The sequence below is a fragment of the Schistocerca serialis genome, chromosome 12, assembly GCF_023864345.2.
Source record: "Schistocerca serialis cubense isolate TAMUIC-IGC-003099 chromosome 12, iqSchSeri2.2, whole genome shotgun sequence".
NCBI lineage: Eukaryota > Metazoa > Arthropoda > Insecta > Orthoptera > Acrididae > Schistocerca > Schistocerca serialis.
In genome coordinates, this window is record NC_064649.1 from 32,401,837 (window position 1) to 32,427,616 (window position 25,780).

General features: G+C 39.2%; 1 protein-coding gene across 3 annotated transcripts in view; it reads left to right on the forward strand.

Annotated features, from left to right (window-relative positions):
• The window catches only part of LOC126428414 (calcium-binding mitochondrial carrier protein Aralar1), a 704,653-nt gene that overhangs the window by 593,349 nt on the left and 85,524 nt on the right, over positions 1–25,780 (forward strand). For all 3 annotated transcript variants that reach the window (XM_050090338.1, XM_050090340.1, XM_050090339.1), the window contains 3 exons: positions 2,253–2,368; positions 11,943–12,082; positions 22,024–22,170. In XM_050090338.1, the coding sequence (XP_049946295.1) occupies positions 2,253–2,368; positions 11,943–12,082; positions 22,024–22,170 (403 nt within the window). The remainder of the gene's footprint in view (positions 1–2,252; positions 2,369–11,942; positions 12,083–22,023; positions 22,171–25,780) is intronic.

Here is a 25,780-nt window from a genome sequence, read left to right on the forward strand (position 1 = left end):
CCAAACTGCAAGAGTAAAATAAACTACATTTTTATTCTAACAAAGTACAAATTATTACTCTTGAGAGAAATAAGATTCTTTAACTTGAGTTGCAATAGTTCAGATACATGATGTCCTGAATCAGGACATGTCAATGTAACTGACGTGAAAAAGCTGTCACCTAGTAAATGAGTGTGTGGCTGTTGTATGCATAAGTAAAGCATTGTGTAGGTGATGTTGGATTATGTTGAGGTCCCGTAGAGTTAACAGCTCATGACATTGAAATACAGAGTAGCAAAAAATACAGATACATTGTAAATATGGGCACTTCTGAGAGGAGATTTCTTCATAAGTAACTGGGATAAGCACTTGCAATATGAGATGATATCATAATATCGATAGTACACTAAATATGTAATTTATAGTTTGATTAAAATTACTTGATAGTTGACACTTCACGCATTGGAGCTGGTTTCCTCCAATCAGAGTGCACTTCACGCCGTTGCCAAACTGCCACAACAGTCGGTCAGTTCACTTCCAATTCCTTGTCCGGTATTCTTTCTTGATATGTCTGGATCACGAATCATGGATCTGGCACTTTTATTTTGTATTTCATCATACATGAGGACCACATCACAAAGAAAACACACACATCACAATGTGAATGAAATACACTTGTTTCATACACAGCACTAACTAAACGCTACTGGATACTTTTGCACAAGGCACCATTCAGCGTCACATGTGGTTTTCATAATCACAGGGATTGGGTTAAATTAGAAAAGCTTTGTATGACATTTCATCATTGTAACTGGGTGATTACAGGCAAAGATTTAACACAAATCACACAGTGTTGTAATTAATGCAATGGTTAGAATATTAACCTCCCATGTTGAATATAGTAGTTTCGAATCTCTCAAATAAGTGATTTTTTTTACTTCTAAATCTCATCAAAAGAGTTTGATTATCATTTTTATGCAATTAATTAGTTTAAATGCATTTTATTTCTAAATCTTTGCCACATCATTGTCACCATCATATTGGCCTTTTTATTGCTTTTATTTTTCTGCTTATCGTTCTTTTTTTCGTCTGGAATCTGCGTGTGTCTTCTATCTGCCTGTGCCAATGAGGACTGCTCATCAGTTGGTAAATGGTAGCTTGTATAGCCAATAAGAGGACAGTTTCAAACAAGAAATTGCAGTTTGCTTTTAGCACTGAAATTGGGCTTATTCTGTCTTGAGGTAGCTCGTAGAGGCTAGCTTTAATACCCGTGAACAACGCATTCACGGTTTTAGTTCTATCGCAGATTGTTGACCACTGGTTTCTTGGATACATTACACATTATGAGGTTGTGGTTAGCTTAGGACCCAAGTTTAAATTCAGAGCTACAGAATGCATCTCCTGTGCAGTTCAGTCATCAGTCATGTAAAATCAGCTGTCAACATAGCATCTCGCATTTCCAACGTACCTTGCGGTGGCCATTTCCGACATTGCTCTGCTTTACACATTAACAGCAGTCGTGAAGTAACTTGTTGTGTTTGTGTGTTACCTGCAATTGAGCGATAGCTGGCGGCCAATATGGCAAGACTGTAGCGGCAAGTGACAGACGTCAGCTATCTGGTAGTTTTATACGGACCATAGGTTATGATGATTATCATCACATGGTGTAATTAAATGTACAGTCAAGATTGCTGAACACAGTATTAGAAAAAATACTAAGTACTGACTGCATAAATATAATTTGTCAGTTGAATGCTCAGTATTTTAGAAATTACTACTTGCTTTAATTTTCCTACATTTTAAGATAACGTCCTTCTATCTGTTTTGAGGCACTTGGAATTGTCTGCAGTGAGTGTTTTTAAATATGAATACTTTTTTTGACAATAATTTTCTTAAATTGCAGTGCAGTGTTTTACAAAGAGTATAGTTGTATCATTTGCAAAGATAATTAATTTACACTTTGCTTAAAAAGAGAAAAGAGCACAGTATGGTGGACAGGGTTGGAGAGGGAGTCAGTTACAACATATGAAACTAAAACAGTTGGCCTTCGAAAGACGTTTATGATTGCTCTGAAAGTATTCATATTCTAAATACAGTACTGTCTGCATTTGTAATTGTGACAATAAGCCACATTATCATGAGGAATTTGTAGTTCTTGTAATTTTTTGATGATTTTTCTGTGTATGTATTTTATGTTATGTATTGCATTTATGATTTGGAGAAGTGTTGCCTATCGTTTGAACACAACTGTAAGGTCTTTCTTTGGTCGACAGCCTTATCTCGTTCCCAGAATTCCAAGCATTTGAAGGCTTGCTGTGTGTACCGGATGCACTCTACAAGACAGCTTTCCAGCTCTTTGACACCAATGGAAATGGAATGGTTACTTTTGGTGAGTATTCTTCTTTGTGAATGTTATTCCATCTTCTGCAGTAATGTTGCTATTGCATTTCATAAGCAAGAGTGTTGGAGAAGGAAGAAGCAGAATTGATAAGTAGTTTTTTTAAGACTAAGTATTAATTTTTCTTTTTGGAGTCCGTAAGTGGCCACTGTGAAAACACACACACACACACACACACACACACACACACACACACACACACACACTGTTCTTTGTTTTAATTCACGTAAGAAGTAAACTGGTATGCATTGTCAGCAGTACTGTGTTGGGCTGTCTTGGCATTAGTGGGATCCAATGGATAGTTGGTTTTTCAGGCACTTATGTCCCAGAGAGGCAGACCTTCATGGTTCCTCAAATGTTAATATTGTCACACACTCTCAAAAAAAGTACAAATATATTTGCAAGGTGCACCATAGCAGCAACATTTTTTTGTTAGGACTGAATTCTTTGGTCCATACACAAACATCATAAACTGAGATTTGGAAAAAGTTTTGATAACCATGTAGATTATCACCTTAAAATTACCACCACCACCACCACATAATGTTCTGTTCATACCAAATAACTCATATAGTGCAACTTAACAAATAATAGATTTAAAAATAGTGTTTTGTATACTGCATTGTTGTTAGAGATACTATCTGCAGTGGGACTAAAAAACTGAAAAGGCCAGATTCATATAAAAAATTCAAGTTAGAATAGAACTAATACGAAACTCAGATTGTAAATCTTGAACTCTTGATTAAAAAAATAAATATCCTTTCAGAGAGGGGAGAAAGAAACAGCTATATGAAACTAGTGTTGTGGTATGAAGGGAAACTAGTGTTGTGGTATGAGGGAAAACAATCACACACTGTGTAGAAAAGATCTTCCTCCCTATGATTTTCCATTTCTGTAGTAAATGGTGGATTAAGTTACTTGAAAGGACAAGGTAGTTTAATTTCTCAGATGTATCCCCTGGGTGAGAAATTCTCTTCTCAGGGAATTACGCTAATGTAAATGAACTATTTCTTTCTCCATACATTCATTGAATTATTGCTAATTGATCACACTGTTTTTAAGGACAATATCTGATCTCTGGCGAGACAGTGCGCCTGCTGGTGAAATGAGCCAGGAGCTAGCTCTCCAAACTTTGTTAATTTCGTCCCTCTTGAAACTCTTTTCTTTGATTTGCAAAAGGTACATTGTAAATTATTTGTATTGTAACAGTACAACCATTCAAAGAATCTGCTCATGCAGTGTATAATGTGTTAATTTATGGGCAGATCAAATTCATGTTGGATTAATAACTATTGGTCTTCTACACATGTGACACTGTGATAGGTTTATAGAGACCTCCCACACTTGTCTAGACAAAAGCTAGAATGCTTTCCGGTTTCCCCAGTGGAAAAGGATACAGCACAAATAGTGAATATGTGAAAACACAACAGAAAAGTGTACACATTTCACAGACAGGTCATAAACTACTGCTGCTCTCTTCTTACGATAAACAAAAGTTTGTTCACAGGAATAGCGTGTGCCCACAGAGGGTAATAAATGCAAAATTCAGGATTAGCAGATGCATAACTTAAAAATATGATTAATTTCATGAAAGAGAGAGTGCAGGCATTTAAAAATGAATAGGTATCGGGCATGAATGAAATTTTTGTTTTGTTTTGTTACTATGTATGGCACTACCAGGAAAATGAGCAAATTGAAAATGGAATTTGTGGTAGTATACATATTAATATTTTTGTTATCCAACATTTAATTAAACCACTAATGCATTTTACATTCACAAAAATACACTCTTTCCCCAAAAATTTAAAAAGTACACTGCCTGACAAAAAAGGTGTTAGCACCAGAAGTCATGATAGGATGTCAATGAAACTTCTTAAAAGTGCACACCATTGACTGGTATTAAGAGTTGAAATTCTCTGTGACATGTACAATGGCCACCAGATTGCATTAGTGTTGTTCATTTATTTATGCAAAGGGCACGAACAGTGTCAGATGTTCAGTGATCATTCTGAAGGACATGTAGGTGCCACGTATTCACGAGATGCAGCATAATCCGCATGTGATAGAATTTGGAAGGAGCCTCATTGTGGGTTTCCATGTGATCGGCTGGTTGAATTGTGCAGTATCCAAATTTGTGTAACATTTGGATGTGACAGTGGCCTGATGTTGGAGTGCGTGGCAACATATGGGCAGGCATATTCGTTGTCAAGGTTTCAGTTGACCACTTCGGATCACCACAAAGAAGGGTTGTGCAATATGCATCAAGTACATCATAACCTCTCGACATCAGAGAACAAGAAATGGTGTCGCTGCAACATTCAACGTGATCCTGCACTATTGGCCATACACTGACAGTGTGTTTGTCTTGTGACAGTGCAACTGAAAACTGCAGGTACTCAGACTTCATTCATCCAGTATTTGAGAAGGACTTGGCAACTTCCAACATACATTACACATAATTTCAAAACTTTTTGTCAGTGATGCCCCCCACAAGATGATGAAAGGAAAAAAGTTTATGACGTACTTCCGCTGTTCGTGCTATAATGCATCCAGACCAGGTAATCACCATTCCATGTGTAAGCTACTATTAACACCACAACACAAATGGCTGCTCTTGGGGTGGTGCTGTGACAGAACCGTAGACTGTCGATGCTTAGTACTGCATCGTGTAACGTGATGAATTACAGTTGTGCGGTACCCCAGACGAGCATTGTCAGTGAGTATGGCGGTGACGTGGACTCGAGTCCTATTCTTCCAGTGAATTTGGAGGGGCAAAGCAGTGTTATACCTGGCTTCATGGTGTGGGGAGCCATCGGGTATTTCAGGTCGTGGCTGGTAGCAATTGAGGAAACTCGGTCGGCACAACAGTACTTCGTGGACGTCGTGCATTACCTCTCAGGTGGCATAATTGTGGTACCAGTTTTCAACAGGACAATGCTCGTCCACATGACGCATGTCTCAATGAACTGACTACATGATGTGTAGGTACTCTTGTGCCCAGCAAGATGCCCAGATACGTCCATGGACCAACTTGGCTAGCAACTCTATCACAGTGCCAGTATTAGCCCAGTCAAAGAAGACCAAAAAGGTTGAATGGGGGAAAAATTTGTGTAGTCACAAATTTACGTTCTGTGGTAAGATAGGGTGCCATGAACAACATATTAAATTTCTCATCATTGGATTGCAAGAATAAGGATGGAGATGCATTTAGAGGTCTCTTTTTATGTTTTTCTGGAATAACTTGAAAACAACAGCTTCTGGCAAAAACCTTTCATACTACAAAATTGAATTACAATAAATTTCCTACAAAGGTAACCCTATTCATCTTTTCTCCAGGGCTAATGGTTTTCGCATTGCAGGGGACAGAAAAAGCGCAACCTGTGTTACTAAACAACTCTCACAGAAACCGGTACCAGTTGCATATTATCTATATGATCACTTTCAGGGGCAACAAAAAGTTGATTCTCCGTACTTTGCTTAATTATTGACTGAATTTAAAATTGTTATAATCTACTCATTAAGAGGTACAATCTTGTGTTAAAAGTTTAATGCAGTAAGACAAGTATTACAGTTAGAAGCAATGTGTTTGTCTTGTAGCAGCGCAACTGAAAGCGGAGGATACTCAGACTTCATTCACCCATTATTTGAGAATGAGAGCACTTGGCAACTTCCAACATACCTTATAAATAATTTCAAATCTTTTCAAAATCCTTTGTCAGTGACGTCCCACAAAATGATGAAAGGAAAGGAAGTTTATCACTTACAATACTTCATGCTGTAATACTCAGAATCAGATGTGATGCTTCAAATGGGACTAATCGTGTACAATTTGAGAACAATAATCTACTGCATTCCATTACTTGGCTTATGTTGACGTATCTAAAGTTCCTTTCTACCTGCATGACCTACTACTGTTGTAGAGGGAACCAGTTCAGTTTAAGCCTGTAAGACTTCAGATGTTGGAAGAGATGAAGCTGGGGTTGATGAATTTGATACCCCTCATGCTGTGAAAAGTAGTCTATCTATCAACAGTGGAAACTATGAAATCGACATTGTTGCATGCGTATTGACAGCATGTTACACTTGGGATAGGTTCTTAACCATTGCGCCGCTGTTGAGATTTTTATTAAATAATAGCTCTCTTAACAACTGCAATAAAAACTCACTTAATAAACTGAAAGGAACTCCACTTAACAAATATGATTTGAGTGGAGTTTTTTGTCTACTCACATAAACGAACTGTGTGGCAAATGTTAGGCAGGTATACTCTTTCTGTAAACTGAAAAGGAGAGAAATTGCCTTCCCCAAAGGAACACTGCAGCAACTAGAAATCAGTTTCCCCTCTAGCAGTGCAGAACAATTTGCAGAGATTTATAGAATATGTCCATACGTTTTTCTTTCATTAGTATCATCAGTAGCTCATGCCTGTAATCCCTTACAGTGTTAAAGCACTTTGTGGCCTTCACTGATGCTTCTATCTTCAGTGCCCTCTCCACCATCCTGTTATACCCCTAGAATACAATTTATCCCTTTAAATGACTGCTGCATTTACAAGGTGGGGTAGGAAGTATGCCTAACTCCAAATGTTAATTTAAAAAAATAACGTGATAGAACAAAATTAGTTTTTGGCATCAGTAGGGTATAACTGGGAGATACTTTCATAAGGTTTTAAACAGTAGGTCTTGCAAGTGATGTCTCGTTGTTAATGTACTGCTGCAGTCAGTTTCTGAAGTTCTGCAAGACTCTGTGAAGCATATTTTGCAGAGTGCAGCCTACTACAAGGTTTATTGCATGCTGTCCTGGGTTGATGTTTATACACCTCAATCTTCGGGTAACCATATAAAAAGTACTCTCGTGGATTTAAATCTGGTGCATGTGCAGGCCATGCAAAGTCACCGTACTGGGAGGTGAAGTAATAGAATTTCTAGCAGTATGAGCTGTGGCACCATCTTGCTGACATGACCCAAAAAATTGTTGGATCATGTTGAACAGAAGGTAACAGCTTGGTTATACTCCTCAAAAAAATAAAGGCCTGCACTGCTTATTGCACACCAGCCAGGCTGACATTTTTAATTGTGTAAAATGCTCTCGTGAATTGTCCTAGGGTTCTCACAACTCCAAGAAAGCATATTCTGCATGTTAACACATCCAGAACTGCACTACAACAAAAGACTGGTGTGGAAAAAATAGGTTGTGGTGACAAAAATGTATTGTTCAGTTTAACCGAGCCTTGCTTACAACTGACAGTTAAACTACCAGAAACTTCCATTACTCGTGCATCATTAGAGCCCATCTCTACTCTTCCAGCAACTCCTCTGTGTTCGCAATGTAGTCTTGAAAGTAGGAGTATTTCCGTGCCCCACCCTACAGACTTGGTACACCCATTTAATATTCGTTCTTAACCCACTCCATTTAAAATAAAGATTAATTTTATAACATTAAAACAATCTGTCGTAAGCGTTGATTTTTCCATCTCCCCGAACACAGAAACTGCACTGTCCAGTCACACTAATGTGGCACCCGTCAAAAGCTTGAATAATCACCTTTTACAGTGTGAGATGTGCAGGAAGCGTGTCAGTGGTGTTCTGGAAGGTACTGACAAGGATGTGGAACCAGGCCAACTCCAATGCTGTGGCCAGCTGCGATAGGTTTCTCAGTTGAGGATCCGTGGCAGTTATAAGACCTATCAAGGTGCTCCCACAAGTTCTTGAGTGGATTTAAATCTGGGGAGAATAGTGGCCAAGGGAGTATCCTGGCACTCTTTGAATCGCAGATGTACATGTGAGCTGTGTGACACGTTGCACTGCCCTGTGGGTAGATGCCATCGTGCCGAGGAAAAACTAACTACATGTTGGGGTGGGCTTGTTTCGAAGGATAGATGCGTGCCTGTGTTGATTCATTTTGCCTACCTGAATGATGAAATCACCCAGGGGATGCCATGAAAATATTTGCCAGACCATAGTGCTCTGATAATTGTTGCAGGGTGTTTGCTTTCAGACATTTCATGCCATGCACAACAATGGCCAATCGTCCAATGGAGCATAAAATGGATTCATCTGAAAAGGCCATCAATTGCCTCTCAGTGGATGTCCCGTTGCAGCATTGATGTGCAAATTCCAGCCTTCATTGCTGACAAAGAGCAGTCGGCATTGGTGCATGAACCACGTGCGTGCTACGGAGGCCCATACCCAGTAATGTTTGCGGATCGGTCATTGAGATGACACATTTGGTAGCCCGTGGATTCATCTGGGTGATCAGATGCTCAACAGTTGTACATTTGTCTGCCTGTATACATCTCTGCAGTGGTCATTCTCCCTTGTCATCTACGACCCACAGTGTGTCAGTTACATTGGCACTGTTTTTCAGTAGCGCCATTTTGTCATCCACAGTATACGTGAACTGTGGCAGCATGTGAACAGTTCCCAAATGTAGCCATTTCTTAAAGGCCTTTCAGACGTCAAATACGTTGCTCAGTTTTCACATTACGACGACGACTGCACTGAATGTTTTCCGTGCCACCCCCGACGCACTTCATATCCTCTCCACTACTAGTACCATCTACATCTACATCTACATTTATACTCCGCAAGCCACCCAACGGTGTGTGGCGGAGGGCACTTTACGTGCCACTGTCATTACCTCCCTTTCCTGTTCCAGTCGCGTATGGTTCGCGGGAAGAACGACTGTCTGAAAGCCTCTGTGCGCGCTCTAATCTCTCTAATTTTACATTCGTGATCTCCTCGGGAGGTATAAGTAGGGGGAAGCAATATATTCGATACCTCATCCAGAAACGCACCCTCTCGAAACCTGGCGAGCAAGCTACACCGCGATGCAGAGCGCCTCTCTTGCAGAGTCTGCCACTTGAGTTTATTAAACATCTCCGTAACGCTATCACGGTTACCAAATAACCCTGTGACGAAACGCGCCGCTCTTCTTTGGATCTTCTCTATCTCCTCCGTCAGACCCATCTGGTACGGATCCCACACTGATGAGCAATACTCAAGTATAGGTCGAACGAGTGTTTTGTAAGCCACCTCCTTTGTTGATGGACTACATTTTCTAAGCACTCTCCCAATGAATCTCAACCTGGTACCCGCCTTACCAACAATTAATTTTATATGATCATTCCACTTCAAATCGTTCCCCACGCATACTCCCAGATATTTTACAGAAGTAACTGCTACCAGTGTTTGTTCCGCTATCATATAGTCATACAATAAAGGATCCTTCTTTCTATGTATTCGCAATACATTACATTTGTCTATGTTAAGGGTCAGTTGCACCGCTTGGTGTCAGTGATTGGTTATTGCACGTTCACACTGAATGTAGAGGGTGGTCATGTTAGTGTGACTGGACTGTGTATTAGTCCTAGAGAAGCAATGAATAGCACATTTTTTTATAGAAAATGTACATTAATTTTGAACAGCAAATAATTTTGGCTGTACGCTGCTGTTTTCATGTTATTGATGAAAAACAGAAATAAAGTTACCTCTAAATGCACACCCACCCTAACAGTCACGCCTGACTGACCAGGAATTTTAGTCTGTGGTTTATGGCACTCGCTCCTGCCATTGTATAAAAATTTGCAACTACAAGATATATTTTCTCTAATGTTCCTTCATTGACTGGATTATATCCAAGGTGTCATGGACCAGTTAGAGCAGATGGGGGCCAGCTTGTCTCAGGAACGGATGCAACAACTTTGAGATGCTCTTCCCAATTGAACCAGCCCATGCATTCAGACCAGAGTGGGTACAACGGTACACTGATAAATGGTTTCATACTGGCAAGTTCTTTGTAAAATTGTCACAATTTTCAATCTGTAGAGTGTCATTTTGTTTCTTCCGTCCCTTCTGCGTGCTTCACTTTTTTTTGTCAGTTACTGTACTTCCAGAGCACTGAAAGGATGTAACATACAGCTGCAAGCATACCGTAATTTTTGTAGCATTTTTAAAACTTCATCCATCCAGACAATTAACTAGATATTTTTAGTTTAATCAGAAGCTTTTGGTTACATGGGTTTCTATACAGGTGACAGTATTGTGAGGAGGATAGATTGCTACTCACTATACACAACTCACTCACTCTGGCTGGCAGCCAGAGGCAATGCTCATGTGTGAGTGATTATAGCAGTGATGGACGACATGAAACATGGTACATACGTAGTATAGGTAGAGTGGTATATTTATAATGAAATATAATACATGTTGCACCACATGGGAAAATAGAGTAACAAACATGTTTGACAGAGGACAGCTCCAAACATATAGGTCGATACCGGACTCTCAGTAAGGAATATGTTTCCTCTGGCACTAATGCGCATTTTACACGTTATCCATGCTGACTACTAAACTGTTGAGGAGTCTGGGGGAAATTGTCCCATCCCTCTCCCATGGTGGTTTTCAGTTCTTGCACAGTTTTGAAGTGGGTTTTAGTTGACGCACCCATCTGCCAAGAGCATCCCAGGCATGCTCTATGCAGTTTAGGTCCGGGAAGTACGCAGGTTCAATGTCATCACTTCGTGTCAGACACGTCCGAGGTCACGAGTGGGTGCGAATTGTCTTATATAAACAGAAAGTCGGGACCTACCACATCCTTAAACGGACAGACATGATCCAGAATAATATCCCTGCAATACTGTTGTGTTGTAACAGCATCTCATGCAGACACATGCAGCAGTGTTCAGCCATTGTGCATAATGCCGCCCACACCGCGACATGTAGACCCTACCAATGACATTCGTGAATATTCTGTGGTGTGTAACATGTTCCCCTCTCCCTCCACACTAATTGGTGGCCAGAATCACTCGCTACATCAAAGCGGCGTTTGTCAGAGAACGTCACTCTGGACTGTTGCTGACCCCGAACCGACATGCCCCCGACACCAACGAACTCTTTCTTGTCGATGGCACGGTTGAAGTGCGAGGCATTTAACAGGCTGAGTATACAAACCAGCCTGATTTAATCACCTCAAAGTAGTTTCGTCAGACACATGTGTACCACTATCGATTGGAATGTCTGTAGCGATCTACCTAGGAGTGGACTGTTTGTTTCATTTCGCCACTATGGCAACGTATCAATCCTCTTGCAATGTGGCCATCCATCTACAACCACCAGCGTGCTTTTGCTTAGCAATTCCACCCCCTCTACATTCCTTTTACAGTCATTGGTTGCTTGTTCTTAGCAGTTGGCAGTTGTTCCTTAGCAAGTGTCAAGCAGTGGTCTTTCCTTAATGCTTCTCATGCCCACAAGTGATATTCATCTTGAAGTTAAAATCTTCTGGGTTATTAGGCCACATCATGTTTCTTCTAATTTCATCTTGCAGTAGGCAGTGTTGGTTTTTCTGTGTATGTTGTTTTGGTTTTTCAGTGTGTGTTGCCTATTTTGTAATAAAAGTTTTTCAGTTGCTTTTGGATGGCACACAGCCTGAATAGTTTGTTAGAAAAAACTATTTGTTCTGTTCTGTCTTTGTACAAAGCACACCAATATCACAAGACTGGTAGTTTTTTTTTTAAGTGGCTTGTAGTACGTAGTAAATGCTCAGATATTTGCATTGCTGTTTGCAGATGAGTTCGTTGAGGTGATGAAAAAGACAGTGCTGCTCCAGAAGCTGCCATTCAACATGGATGGTGACTTTGTGAAACTATACTTCGGAAAGGATAAGAAGAGGCTTGTCAGTTATACTGAGTTCAGCCAGTTCTTGCATGTAAGCATAATTTTTGCATTTATCATATTTTCATTTTCATTATTGTGGTATTGGAAGATTTTTTGTGACTCATATATGATATGTGTCTGCTTGTGCCTGTATATGTGCGGATGGATTTGTGTGTGTGTGTGTGTGTGTGTGTGTGTGTGTGTGTGTGTGTGTGTGTGTGTGTGTGTGTGTGTGTGTGTGTGTGTGCGCGTGAGTGCATAGCTGTCCTTTCTTCCCCCCTAAGGTAAGTCTTCCCGCTCTCGGGATTGTAATGACTCCTTACCCTCTCCCTTAAAACCCACATCCTTTCGTCTTTCCCTCTCCTTCCCTCTTTCCTGATGAAGCAACTGTGGGTTGCAAAAGCTTGAATTTTGTGCATGTGTTTGTGTTTGTTAGTGTCTCCATCAACATACCAACGCTTTCGTTTGGTAAGTTAGACCATCTTTGTTTTTAGATATATTTTTCCCACGTGGAATGTTTCCCTCTATTATATTTAAGTGTGACATACATTTTTAGACATGGGAAACTTATTCACAATAATTCTTATCTGCTACAGTAATTTATAGTAACTCATTAATACTGAAGATGTATTTCACTCATGCAAGAGTACCTATAAGAGCTTGGAAACTGCAGTGCTTTACGAGGCATGGTTCTAATGGATGTGGTATGATGTTGCCTTCCTCTGACTGTTGGATACTGACTCAACCAGCCAGTTGCATGGGACTTGCAGATTGATATAGACTCCAAACCTTGGTGCAACTTGGTATCTACCATATTAGCAAAACATTGTTAGAGATGGAAGAAGCAATAAGGAAGACAAAAAAGTCCTAGTTCTGACTGGGATGAAACACCAGACCAGTGTATTTGTAGTTTGACATTTAGCCCCTGTGCCATCAAGCCACACAGTAAAAAAATAAAATTATAAGGGGAAGGAAATAGTCTATAAACAGTAAGAGTGCATCTGCAATGGAATGAATGTGTTCAATTAAAATATCGTGGTAAGAACCATGTTGACAAGTACACTTTCAAAGTGACACATTAAGTGTTCTCTGGAAATTGAACAGATTAGTTTACACAGTGAGGAACAGAAAGATATCCAAGTGGTAAATTCAGAAAAAATATTAACAAATCAACAGTGCTAGGAAACTATTAGTGTACAATTTTTCTGCAGATTTTACTGTTTGCATACTTTTATTTGCCAGTTAAATTGGTAAAAAGGAGTGTTGTAAAATGGTTACCTTCTTAGTACTCATATACTCCCAACAATGGAATTGGATCCTATGTCTACAGTGGTCACATTTTCTCAGGTACGATAGACTTCTACTCTTGTAACTTTTCTTACTACACATTTCAAACACCAATACATCACTTGACATAAGATTTAACTACTTCAGGCACCAATAAGTTGCTTGGGAATCAAAGACAGCTTCCAGAACTGACAACCAGTGGTTGTCTCATCTTGGAAGGCAGCACATGTGTGACACCTTTTGTGCCTACTGCAAAGTATATTAAATGTTTGGATGTACTTTCAAACTGGCAGTTGGCTGAAAATGAACTGTGCATTGTAGTGGAAGAGCCCTGAATTGGAGACAGGAACAAGAAGTAATGAAAGACAAATGATCTTATAAAGACCAGTAGTCCATTGATGATGGTGTAGATCACACCAAAGTACTGCAGATTTTGCCTGCAGTTTGGTTCAGACACTTTAAAGTGATGTGCCTGCTTTTGGAGAATGGTGCTGTAGTTAAATAAGGACAAGTTTCCCCAGAGGTTTCATGTGAAATTTTTATTCGCTGTTGGCCTATTCAATCTCACGGTCATAATCAGCCATTTGCCTATTAACACAAAATGGACAAACATGATCGAACACATGGTTTATATTTAAAGATTAATTTTAGTTACAAAGTCTCAAGTAATATGTTGTAAATAACATTAAAAATGTATTACTTATGTGGAAGTAAGCGTATCTTTTCTATTTGTAGACTGTATGTGAAGTCAAAAAATAAAATCAACAACATGTTTTAATGTTATTATCAATGTATTAATTGAAACTATGTAACTAGGATTTCTTTGTTGTTGTTGTTGTTTGTTATGTTTTGGTTGCCTTCAGTCCGAAGACTGGTTTTATGCAGCTCCCCATGCTACTCCATCCTGTGCAAGTTTCTTCATCTCTGAATAACTACTGCGACTTATACCCTTCTGAATCTGCACTGTTTTCATCTCTTGGTCTGCCTCTATGATTTTTATACTCCACACATCCTTTTAATACTAAACTGGTGACCCTTTGATATCTCAGCATGTGTTCTGTCAACCGATCTGTTTTTCTAGTCACGTTCTGCCATAAGTTTCTTTTCTCCCCAACTCTCCTACTCCTTATTGGTTATGTGATGTACCATCTGATCTTCAGCATTCTCCTGTAGCGTGATACTTCAGAAGCTTCTATTTTATTCTTACTAAACTGTTTGTTGTCCATATTTTGCTTCCATACTATACTAGTATACTATACTATACTATACTATACTATACTATACATCTTACAAATACTTCCAGAAAAGACTTTCTAACATTTAAATCTGTATTTGATGTTAACAAAGTTCTCTTATTCAGAAATCCTTTTTGTTTTTCATTGCCGTTCTGCATTTTATATTCTCTACTTCGGGCATCATTAGACTAGTTATTTTGCGGCCCAAATAGCAGACCTCATCTACTACTTCAAGTGTCTTGTTTGCTAATCTAATATCCTCCTTTCAAGGCACTGTCCATTCTGTTAAACTGCTCTTCCAAGTCATTTGCTGTCTCAGACAGAATTACAATGTCTTTAGCAAACTTCAAAGTTTCCATTTCTTTTTCCTGGATTTTCTTTTGTTTTCTTTACTGCTTGCTCAATGTATAGATTGAATAACATCGAGGGTAGGCTGAAACCCTGTCTTATTCCCTTCTCAACCACTGCTTCCCATTAATGCCCCTCGACTCTTTATAACAGCCATCTGGTTTATGTACAAATTGTAAACAGTTTTTCGCTTCCTGTATTTTACCCCTGCTACCTTCAGAATTTCAAAGAGAATATCCCAGTCAACACTGTCGATAGATTTTTCTATGTCTATAAATGCTGGTTTGTCTTTCCGTAACCAATATTCTGCGAGAAGTCGTAGGATCAATATTGCCTCGCATGTTCCCACATTTCTCCGGAATCCAAAGTCATCTCCGCCAACATTGGCTTGTACCAGTTTTTCCAATCTTCTGTAAAAAATTTGTGTTAGTATTTTGCAACCATGTATTATTAAACTGAAAGTTCGGTAATATTCATGCCTGTCAGCACCTGCTTTCTTTGGAATTGGAATTATTACATCCTTCTTGAAGTTTGAGGGTATTTCTCCTGCCTCATACATTTTTCACACCAGACGGAGGTGTTTTGTCACGGCTGGCTCTCCCAAGGCTAACAGTTCTCAAAAGGTCCTTTTCCCTTGCGATACTATTGCCTTCAAATTCATCTTTCTTACATAGACCCTCTGTGTACTCCTTTCTGCTTTCCCTTGTTTGCTTAAGACAGGTTTTCCATCTGAGCTCTTGATATTCATAAGCTGCTTTTGTCATCTCCAAAAGCCTCTTTATATGTAATGTTAAGTGTTTGATTCACATTTCTTCATTTTACGTTAATAGGCAAATGCTTGATAACTACCATGAGATTAAAATTGGCCAATAACAAATAAAAGTATTACATAACGCTACAGCCTCAGCAGAAACATGTCTTTATTCAACCAGTATTTAATGTCCGTGGACACAGTTATCAAGTAAATGATTTTTGATGCTATAATAATTTTGTCATGAAAAATAAACTAATAATTCTATTTAATAAGTGAATTTTGCTTAGACCTTTTGGAATCTTGGTAGTCTTGCTCACTGGTGTCTTGGCTTAAAAGTAATTTAATGGCTCAAATGGCTCTGAGCACTATGGGACTTAACAAAAAGTAATTTAATCCCATTAGAGAATAACGAAGCTGTGTTCTACCAAATGGCCCAACTTTTGTAATTATCTTCTTATTTAGGGCTTGACAGGATCCATATGTTGGAGAAAAATCACTGGATGGTTAGTAGCAATTTGGTGGTTGATGACTTTTCATTTGCAGTGACGTAAGAAAGTGAAGAGCACACTTGATCTTTAAAAATACATTTAAAGAGAGTGCTTTCTGTGTCATGCTTTATATTAAGCTCTTACCAAGAATAAAACTGATGTGAAGATCAGATGAATGCGAGTTATCTATTAAATCCTGATTTTGTCCTTATTACATGGCAGTATTGAGTGATCACAAAGACAAAGCAGGCACATTATTTATCTGACCATGTTTTGCCGTCCTCTCACATCCTTCCTGAAAGGAAATAACTCAAAAAATCAAAAGTATTTTTGGTGTTACATTTTTACATACCTGTAGCTTAAAATTATTGGCATATTTTTGAAAAGACAGTTATGTTAATTCTCAGATGAGAACCTATGCTCAGTAAAAGTATTATTTAATAGTTTTATTTAAAGAAATAAGTGAAAAGATATTAAATTCTTCTTGTATTAACTATGTATGTGGTACAGTAATTGAAATTCCAAAGAGGAATGGCAATAACTAATGTTCAGCTGATTGTTAATTAACAATGTGTTAAACTATGCAGAAATTTCTTGTTATCACACTCTCTGTTGCATAAACATACACAAACAATTGCATGGACACTCAAATACACCAACCCACGACTGTAGTGGTACTGTTGCTGCAGTCACAAATCAAATGTTATGCAAGCACGTACACGTGTGTGTGTGTGTGTGTGTGTGTGTGTGTGTGTGTGTGTGTGTGTTAGAGAGAGAGAAAGAGATATTAATAACAAGAAAGCCGATACAATTTTTGTACTGTTGTGTGTGTTTCTGCACCACCATCAATCAACTTTGGTTGTTGGCTTTCCACATTTTCTTTATTACATCATCCTCACCATCATATATAGATCTGTCAAAGGAGAGGTTTCAGCTGGAGCTTGTTCTCCATGATGATCTCACAGTTGCTGTTTCCTTTACTCTGTAGTAAGATATCCCTTCCCTCACATTTTTTTGTATGTACAGCTACATCTGCTTACGTACTCCATAAGCCGCCAAAAGGTTTTTGGCAGTGGGTGTCCTGAATACTACGAGGGGCATTTGAAAAGTCAGTGCAAAAATAAAAACTACTTACGTGTTTGGGATAAACCTTTTTTATTTTTCGACATAGCCTCCTTTTAGACTTACATACTTTGTCCAACGTTTTTCTAATTTGTTGATCCCTTCTGAATAATAGGAATTGTCCAAGTCTGCAAAATAGCTATTAGTTGCTGCAATCACCACCTAGTTTGAATAAAATCTTTGTCCTGCCAGCCATTTCTACAAATTGGGGAACAAATAGTAGTCCAAGGGAGCCAAGTCTGGAGAATAGGGGGGATGTGAAATGAGTTGGATTCCTATTTCCATTAATTTTGTGACCACAACTGCTGAGGTGTGTGCAGGTGCATTGTCGTGATGGAAAAGAACTTTTTTGCAGTCCAGTCGCTGGCGTTTTTCTTGTAGCTCAGTTTTGAAACGGTCCAATAACGATGAATAATGTGCACCTGTAATAGTTTTACCCTTTTCCAGATAGTCGATGAGGATTGTCCCTTGCAATTCCCAAAAGACAGTCGCCATAACCTTTCTGAGCGAAGGAATCGTTTTCGCCTTTTTTTGGTGCAGATTCTCCCTTGGTAATCCATTGTTTAGATTGTTGTCTGGCCTCAGGAGTATAGTAATGTATCCAAGTTTCATCCACAGTGACGAAATGACACTTAAAAGTCCTGCAGGCTCTTCCTGAAGAGGTGCAAACCATACTTGCAACACTTCACACGATTCTGTTTTTGGTAAAGCATGAGCAATCGCAGAACCCATCTTGCGGATAGCTTTCTGACGTCCAAATGCTAATGCAAAATATTATGTACCCATTCATTCAAGATGCCCACACCACTAGCAATCTCATGCATCTTAACTCTTCTGTCATCCATCACCATATCATGGATTTTATCAATGATTTCTGGAGTCGTAACCTCCACAGGGCGTCCAGAACGTTCAGCATCACTTGTGTTCATATGGACACTCCGAAAATTTTAAAACCACTTATAAACTGTTCTAATCGAAGGTGCAGAGTCACCATAATGTTTATCAAGCTTCTCTTTAGTCTCCTGAGGCGTTTTTTCCTTTCATAAAGTAATGTTTAATCATGACACGAGATTCTTTTTTGTCAGTTTTTTTGACAATCATTCGACTTCCTTGATTCACACGAATGCCAAACACGAAGAAATTCACGAATATGGCTGAAATTTGGTGTGCATTCTTTCCAAAGATGCTCTTAACCAAACATGACCTCGATTCGCGCCAGTGGTGCCATCTCTCGGACTTTGCACGGACTTTTCAAAATTTTCTTTCCTGTTCTGCTTGCTATCAGGACGAGGGAAAAACTACTGCCTATATGCCTCCGTATGACCCCTTAATTTCTCGTATCTTATCTTCGTGATCCTTAACTGAAATATATGTTGATGGCAGTAAAATCATTCTGCAGTCAGCTTCATATGCCAGTTCTCTAAATTTTCTCAATAGTGTTCCTCAAAAAGAGTGTTGCCTTCCCTCCGGGGTTCCCATTTGAGTTCCTGAAGCATCTCTGTAATATGTTCTTTCACATCTGCTTCTCTCAGTGTATCTGACAGTTTGTATTCTTATATCTGATATACAGTGCCTGACAAAAAAAAAGAAAGAAAGAAAAGTGAAGCCCTCAGAAGAGGAGGTGGAGGGGAGAAATAAAATGAAACTATTTCTTGGGTTGAGACAGTATGTGATTTATTTCATTGATTACAAAATCAAATAAATTTACAGAGAACTCGGTAGTATGACATTGCAGTCCCTCTGGCCGAGATGTGTGCACTGATTTGGTTGGGAAGGGTGTCATATGGCTGATGTAGCCTCTCTTGAGGCAAGCTGGCCCACAGCTATTGTAACTGGTCCTTGATGTACTGGCACTGGAACAGTGTTGACATCCAACTTGATCCCACACGTCTACCCTTGGGGATCGATCTGGGGATCTTGTTGGCCACGTGTATTTCTCAACATTATGCACACTGTTTATGGAGAAACATGTGTAGAGTAGTATTTTCCTGTTGAGAAATGGTACCACGATACTGAGAGGTAACACGTGAGAACACTGGATGACGGTGACATATTGTTTTGGTGTCAGAGTTCCTCAAATCACTACCAGCAATGATTTGAAGTCGTACTTGATGGCTTCCCACTTCATGACATCATGAGTAATAAACACCAATTTGTTTCTCCAAAACATTGGAAGGATATGACATGTGAGCAAGTCTGTGCCATTCACACCAACAGTGCTTGTCTGGGGTAGTGCAGAACTCTGATTATTTTTTGGCTGCTGTTAGTCTCTGATAAATAGTGTAGTATGGCTTTAAATGTTGTACGGTGTCTATTACTGTTCTCTAATGGCAGTTGCAGATGTGAATGGATTACAGTGTGCTTGGTTGTCAGACGTGGTCAACTGGGACCTTGATGACGAGTATACCTGCCCTCATGTACATATGCAGTCAAATTTCGGACCACTGTCACATGTGAATTCCCCAAAATCTGCAAGTGGTATGTTTCGACCAGCTGGCCAAATGGAGAGCCTCAGTGAGTCCACTTTCAAATTCTGTCAGGTGCTGCCAATGCTGTATGACACGAGTAAATGGGATCTCCATGTCCTTCACAGTGATCACCATTGTCTATCACTGTTCACGCTCCTTATATACCGTATCAGACCTGGTAGCAACCACTAAACACGAACAGCACTAATGATTTGGTGGCTGTTTTGCTTTGAGAGCCAGCCTTGTATTTGGCTGCCTCACTTTTTCTGTCGTGCATTATGTTTAAGGAGGCTTATTGTGTTCAAATTCTGAATCATTCCTTCTCCACAGATAGATTTGGTTGTCCAAATATATCTACTGTATTTTCCTTAATATTAGATTTCCTGAGCATTGTATAAATACACTGCAAATAAAGAATTTCAAATAGAAATCTTTTTCTTATCTCAATTCCTATTGCTCTTGTTGTAAGTGATCCTTGTGTTTGTAATCGATATCTTTCGTTATGCTATCTTTCTCCTTATTTCTCCAGTACAGCTTCCATCTGCATTAGGCCTGCTGCGTAAGTAAATCAAGGAGTTTAATTGTTCAAGTTTCTTTCCTTGTGGAGTTATAGTCTGATTAAAATTACTTGATAGTTAACACTTCACACATTGAAGCTGGTTTCCTCCAGTCAGAGCACTCTGCGTCATTCCCGAACCATTCGCTGTTGCCATACTGCCACAACAGTTGGTGAGGTCAGTTTTAGTTCCTTCATCATATTCCTCTCTTTTCAGTTTTAGTTCCTTCACCATCTTCCTCTCTTTCTTTCTTGATGTGTTTCATCCCGCATCCTAGGTGTGAACCTTTCATTTCATATTTCATCACACACACACACACACACACACACACACACACACACACACACACACACACACACAAAACAAACAAACAAATAATGCTAACTAAATACACTGGTTTCATACACAACAATAAGCAAACATTACTGGATCCTTTCGCTTAAGATGTGGTTCAGCGTCACATGTACAGTTATTATAATCGGCTTACATTAAGATATGTTTCACGTGACACTGTGTGCAGCCGAAGTTTTGAAGGCCCAATTCATCATTGCAACTTTGTCACCAGAGTCATAAATACATGTCTGTTAACAGTGTACTCTAGTGGCACAGGGGTTGTCCACTAAACTTCATATGCCGAAGATTGTAGGTTCAAATCTTGTTGAATGCATTGGAATATTTTTATTTCTAAATCTGATCAAAAGACCAATTATTGTTTTTATTCAATTAATTGTTTTAAATGTAATTTTTTATGTCTGATGATTTCCTGTCATTTTCATCATCATATTGACATTTTTATTTGCTTTAATTATTTCTCCTACCATACTTTTATCACTTGAAATCTGCCTGTGTTGCCTACAGTTTGCAACCAAGTGCTAACGGGGACTGCTCACTGATTGGTAACACAGTAGCTCATGTATCCATTGTGAGGATAGTTTCAGCTAACCAGTGAATGACAGTGAGAAATTACAGTTTGCTTTTAGCGCTGAAACTAAAATTTTTCTGTCTTGAGTTTGCTCATAGAGATTATCTTTAGCTGCTGTTAGCAAAGAGATCGTAATTTTAGTTATTCTGCGGATCATTGACTGCCATTTTCTTGGGTACATTGCACATGTTGAGGTTGTGGTTAGGTTAGGATGCCAATTTAAATTCAAAATGAATCGCATCGCCATCTGCAGTTCAGTAACTTAAAATTAGCTGCGTACAGAGGACCGTGCATTTCCATCATACCTCGCAGCGGTACATTCCAACACTGCTGTGCATTACAAATTAACAGCATTTGTGAAGTGACCCTCCATGTTTCTATATGTTGCCTATAATGAAGTGGTAGCTGGCAGCCAATGTAGCAACACTGTAATGGCAAGTGATAGATGTCAACTATCAAATAATTTTAATTGGACTATAGATTTACCGTGGACTCTGTGTTCTCCTGTTTTCATTACTTTGGTCTTCGAACTGTTGATATGCAATCCGAATCGCCCTGCCAGCTTTATCATTGCCTCTGTCATTTTTTATGGTCTGTTTCACTTCCTGCCATGATAGTTTCCTTGAATTATTTTTGTTCCGCCAGTACTACCCATTATCATATCTATATATTTTTATGACACATTGTGAATTAACTGTCAGTGGTGTCCAGCATTGACAAAATTTTTCATGCAAACTGTTTCTCACTTCTTCCTGCATCTTTCTAAATTTAAATATTGTGCTATAACACTTGTTGTTTGATTTGTTTGTCAGGACTTCCATGAAGAGTATGCAGTAGAAGCATTCCGTCGGTATGACAAGAATGGAACTGGATTTATCTCCGCACTTGATTTCCAGGATATAATGATCAACATTAAAAGCCATTTATTAACTAGAGAAGTTCGGGCGAATCTTGTTGCAGTAAGTAAGCTTTTGTTTTCCCAAGATGCCATGATGCTTTTCCCATGTTGCTATGATGCTTCCAAAAATACTGTGTAGTGCTTCTAATTGAAAATTTTAGATATCATTTATTTATAATACTCTGGTTACTTATCATAGTAGCACTCTTGAATCATTTGTGAACTCTTTGAACTCGAGAGATGTAGAACAGTTTTGGGGGGGGGGGTGGGGGGGGGGGGGGTGGTTGTGATTGTGACTGTGACTCCTAAAGAGCATAGTAAAGCTGAGAGGAATTTTAAACAATGGAAGGTCTCGGTTGGAACATCAAAAATTATGGGGGAGAAACTGATGGGTGTGTTAGTAGAAAGCAGCACACAATGGGGGTGAAGGGACATGAATTGGAAGGAGGTTATAAGTGAGAGGGGTGGAATCTGTTCAGTAGAGGGTTTGGGGGCAGTAGGCTCTGCACCCATGATCTAGGGGTAGTGTCTTTGATTAGTAATCAAAGCATCATCTCTCCCGTGTTCAAAATCTCTCACAGCTTAAATTTTAATTAATAATCAGCATTGCCAGCCAAAGACGTCCAGCATAAAAAGTTACCCTCATTCTGCCAATGGTCCTTTCAGAGAGGGCAGAGGAGCAGACACAGGTTCAGGGCACACACTTGTCCTTGGAGTGGGAATCTGCCCTTAAAGGTGGAAAAATCGGCAATGATAAACACCATGAGGATGCGGAAGCCAATGGAAACCACTGCGTGAAAGACACATAATGTGTATCTGCAGGACATGTGGCCTGTAACTGAAAAAGCGTTGTAATGATCTCTCCATTGGCAAAAGATTCTGGAATAGTCCCCCACTTGGATCTCTGAGAGGTGTCTGCCAAGGGGGGAGGTGACCATGAGAAAAAGATTGAATACTCAATGAAAGGGCGTTGAATGCCAGAAGCTTGAATGTGGTAGGCAAGCAAGAAAATCTGAAAAGGAAATGCAAAGGCTCACTCTAGATGTAGTAGGGGTCAGTGAAGTGAAATGGAAATAAGACGAGGGTTTCTGGTCAGATGAGTATAGCGTAATATCAACAGCAGCAGATAATTGTATAATGGGAGTAGGATTCGTTATGAATAGGAAGGTAAGGCAGAGAGTGTGGTATTTTGAACAGTTCAGTGGAAGGTTTGTTCTTATCAAATTCGACAGCAAACCAACACAGACAACAATAGTTCAGGTATACATGCCTACATTGCAAACTGAAGATCAAGAGGTAGAGAAGGTGTATGAGGATATTGAAAGGGTAACACAGTATGTAAAGGGAGATAATTTTCTAATAGTCATGGGGGACTGGAATGCTGTTGTAGGGGAAGGAGTAGAAGGAAAGGTTACAGGAGAATATTGGCTTGGTACAGGGAATGAAAGAGGAGAAAGGTTGAGTTCTGTATAAATTTCAGCTAGTAATAGCGAATACTCTGTTAAAGAATCACAAGAGGAGGTGGTACACTTGGAGAAGGCCGGGTGATACGGGAAGGTTTCAGTTAGATTATATCATCGTAAGGCAGAGATTCTGAAATCAGATACTGGTTTGCAAGGCGTACCCAGGAGTAGATAAAGACTCAGATCACAATTCAGTAGTGATGAAGAGTATGTAGAAGTTTTAAGAGACTAGTAAGGAAGAATCAATAAGCAAAGAAGTGGGATACGTAAGTACTAAAGAATGACAAGGTGCGCTTTAAGTTCTCAAAGGCTGTAGATACAGCAATGAGGAATAGGTCAGTAGGCAATACAGTTGAAGAGATATGGACATCTCTAAAAATGGCAATCACAGAAGTTGGAAAGAAAAACATAGGTACATAGAAGGTAATTGCAAAAAAACCGTGGGTAACAGAAGAAATACTTCGGTTGATTGATGAAAGAATGAAGTACAAAAATGTTCAGGAAAATTTTGGAATACAGAAATAAAAGTCTCTGAAAAATGAGATAAAAAGGAAGTGCAGGTAAGCAAAGATGAAATGGCTGCAAGAAAAATGTGAAGAAATTGAAAAAGAAATGATTGTCAGGACTAACTCAGCATATAGGAAAGTCAAAATTATCTTCAGTTAAATTAAAAGCAAGGGCAGTAATGTTCAGAGTGCAATGAGAATACCACTGTTAAATGCAGAAGAGAGAGTGGGTAGGTGGAAGGAGGGCATTGAAGGCCTCTATGAGGGGGAATATTTGCTTGATATGATAGAAGAGGAGACGGGAATGCATTAAAAAGAGGTAGGGGGTCCAGCATTAGAATTATAATGTAAAATAGCTTTGGAGGACTTCAGATCAAATAAGGCTGAAAGGACAGATAACTTTCCATCAGAATATCTAGAATCATTGGGGCGAAGTGGCAACAAAATGACTATTCGTGCTGGTGTGTAGAATGTATGAGTCTGGCGATATACCGCCTGAATTTTGGAAAAATATCATCCACACAATTCTGAAGACTGCAAGAACTGACAAGTGCGAGAAGTATCGCACAATCCATAACAGATCATGCATCAAAGTTGCTTACAAGAATAATATACAGAAGAATGAAAAAGAAAATTGAGGATGTGTTAGATGTGGATCAGTTTGACTTCAGGAAGGGTAAAGGCACCAGAGAGGCAATTATGATGTTGCAGATGATTATGGAAGCAAGACTAAAGAAAAATCAAGACATGTTCATAGGTTTTGTCGACCTTGAAACAGCGTTTGACAATGTAAAATGATGCAAGATGTTCGAAATCCTGAGAAGGATTGCGGTAAGCTATAGGGAGAGACAGGTAATACACATGTATAAGAGGTGGCAGGAGATAGCGATCATGCGTGCATGACATGTGCCTGTTTTTGTGTGTGTGTGGGTGGGTGGGTGGGGGTGTGGGTTGGGTGTGGGTGTGTGGGCGGGTGGGCACGTGCGTGCTTTTCTTTTCTGGAAGAGGCTGTGGTCGAAAGCTTAACGTGTAACAGTCTCTTTGTTGTGCCTGTCTGGAACTTAAATTGTCAACTTTACAGTGAATAGTGATGTATCCTTTCATAACTATTGAAAGGAATTTTCACTAATTACAAAAGTCTTTCATATAAGAGATTGTTGCTGAATTAGGAGCAGTGTGGAATGATAGAAACAAAGCACAAGTAGAATGATTTTGCAGTATGCAGTATTGTGCAGGAAGGAAGCATCGAGATTAGTTCACGCGAATTGGTAAAACATCCATATCCGTAAACCTGTTATATCCATTACATGTATAATGTGTTCAGTGCCCATTTGTTTTACAGGTAGTCTGTTGTGTTTGTACCATTTTGTGCGACTTCGTGTCATCTCATTTCTCGCAAAAAAATAAAGGCCTAATAGTCCAGTTTTATTTATATATATGTTCACTGGCTCTACTGAGAATTACACTCTTACAATGTTGATACTGGGCAGCCCATCAATGTCTCCGGTAATTTCACTAATTTCAATATTGTAGTGGTGACCAATATAGCTCCTACGTCATATGGATTTACTCTAAAAAGACTAGTTATGTAGGACGTATGTCAGACATTTCCCAGCTCTGTTAATGTATGTTAATGTTTGTTTTTACACCTGTCATCTGTATAAGGCTATTCTATGTTGCCTGTATTACCATGGAAAAAAAT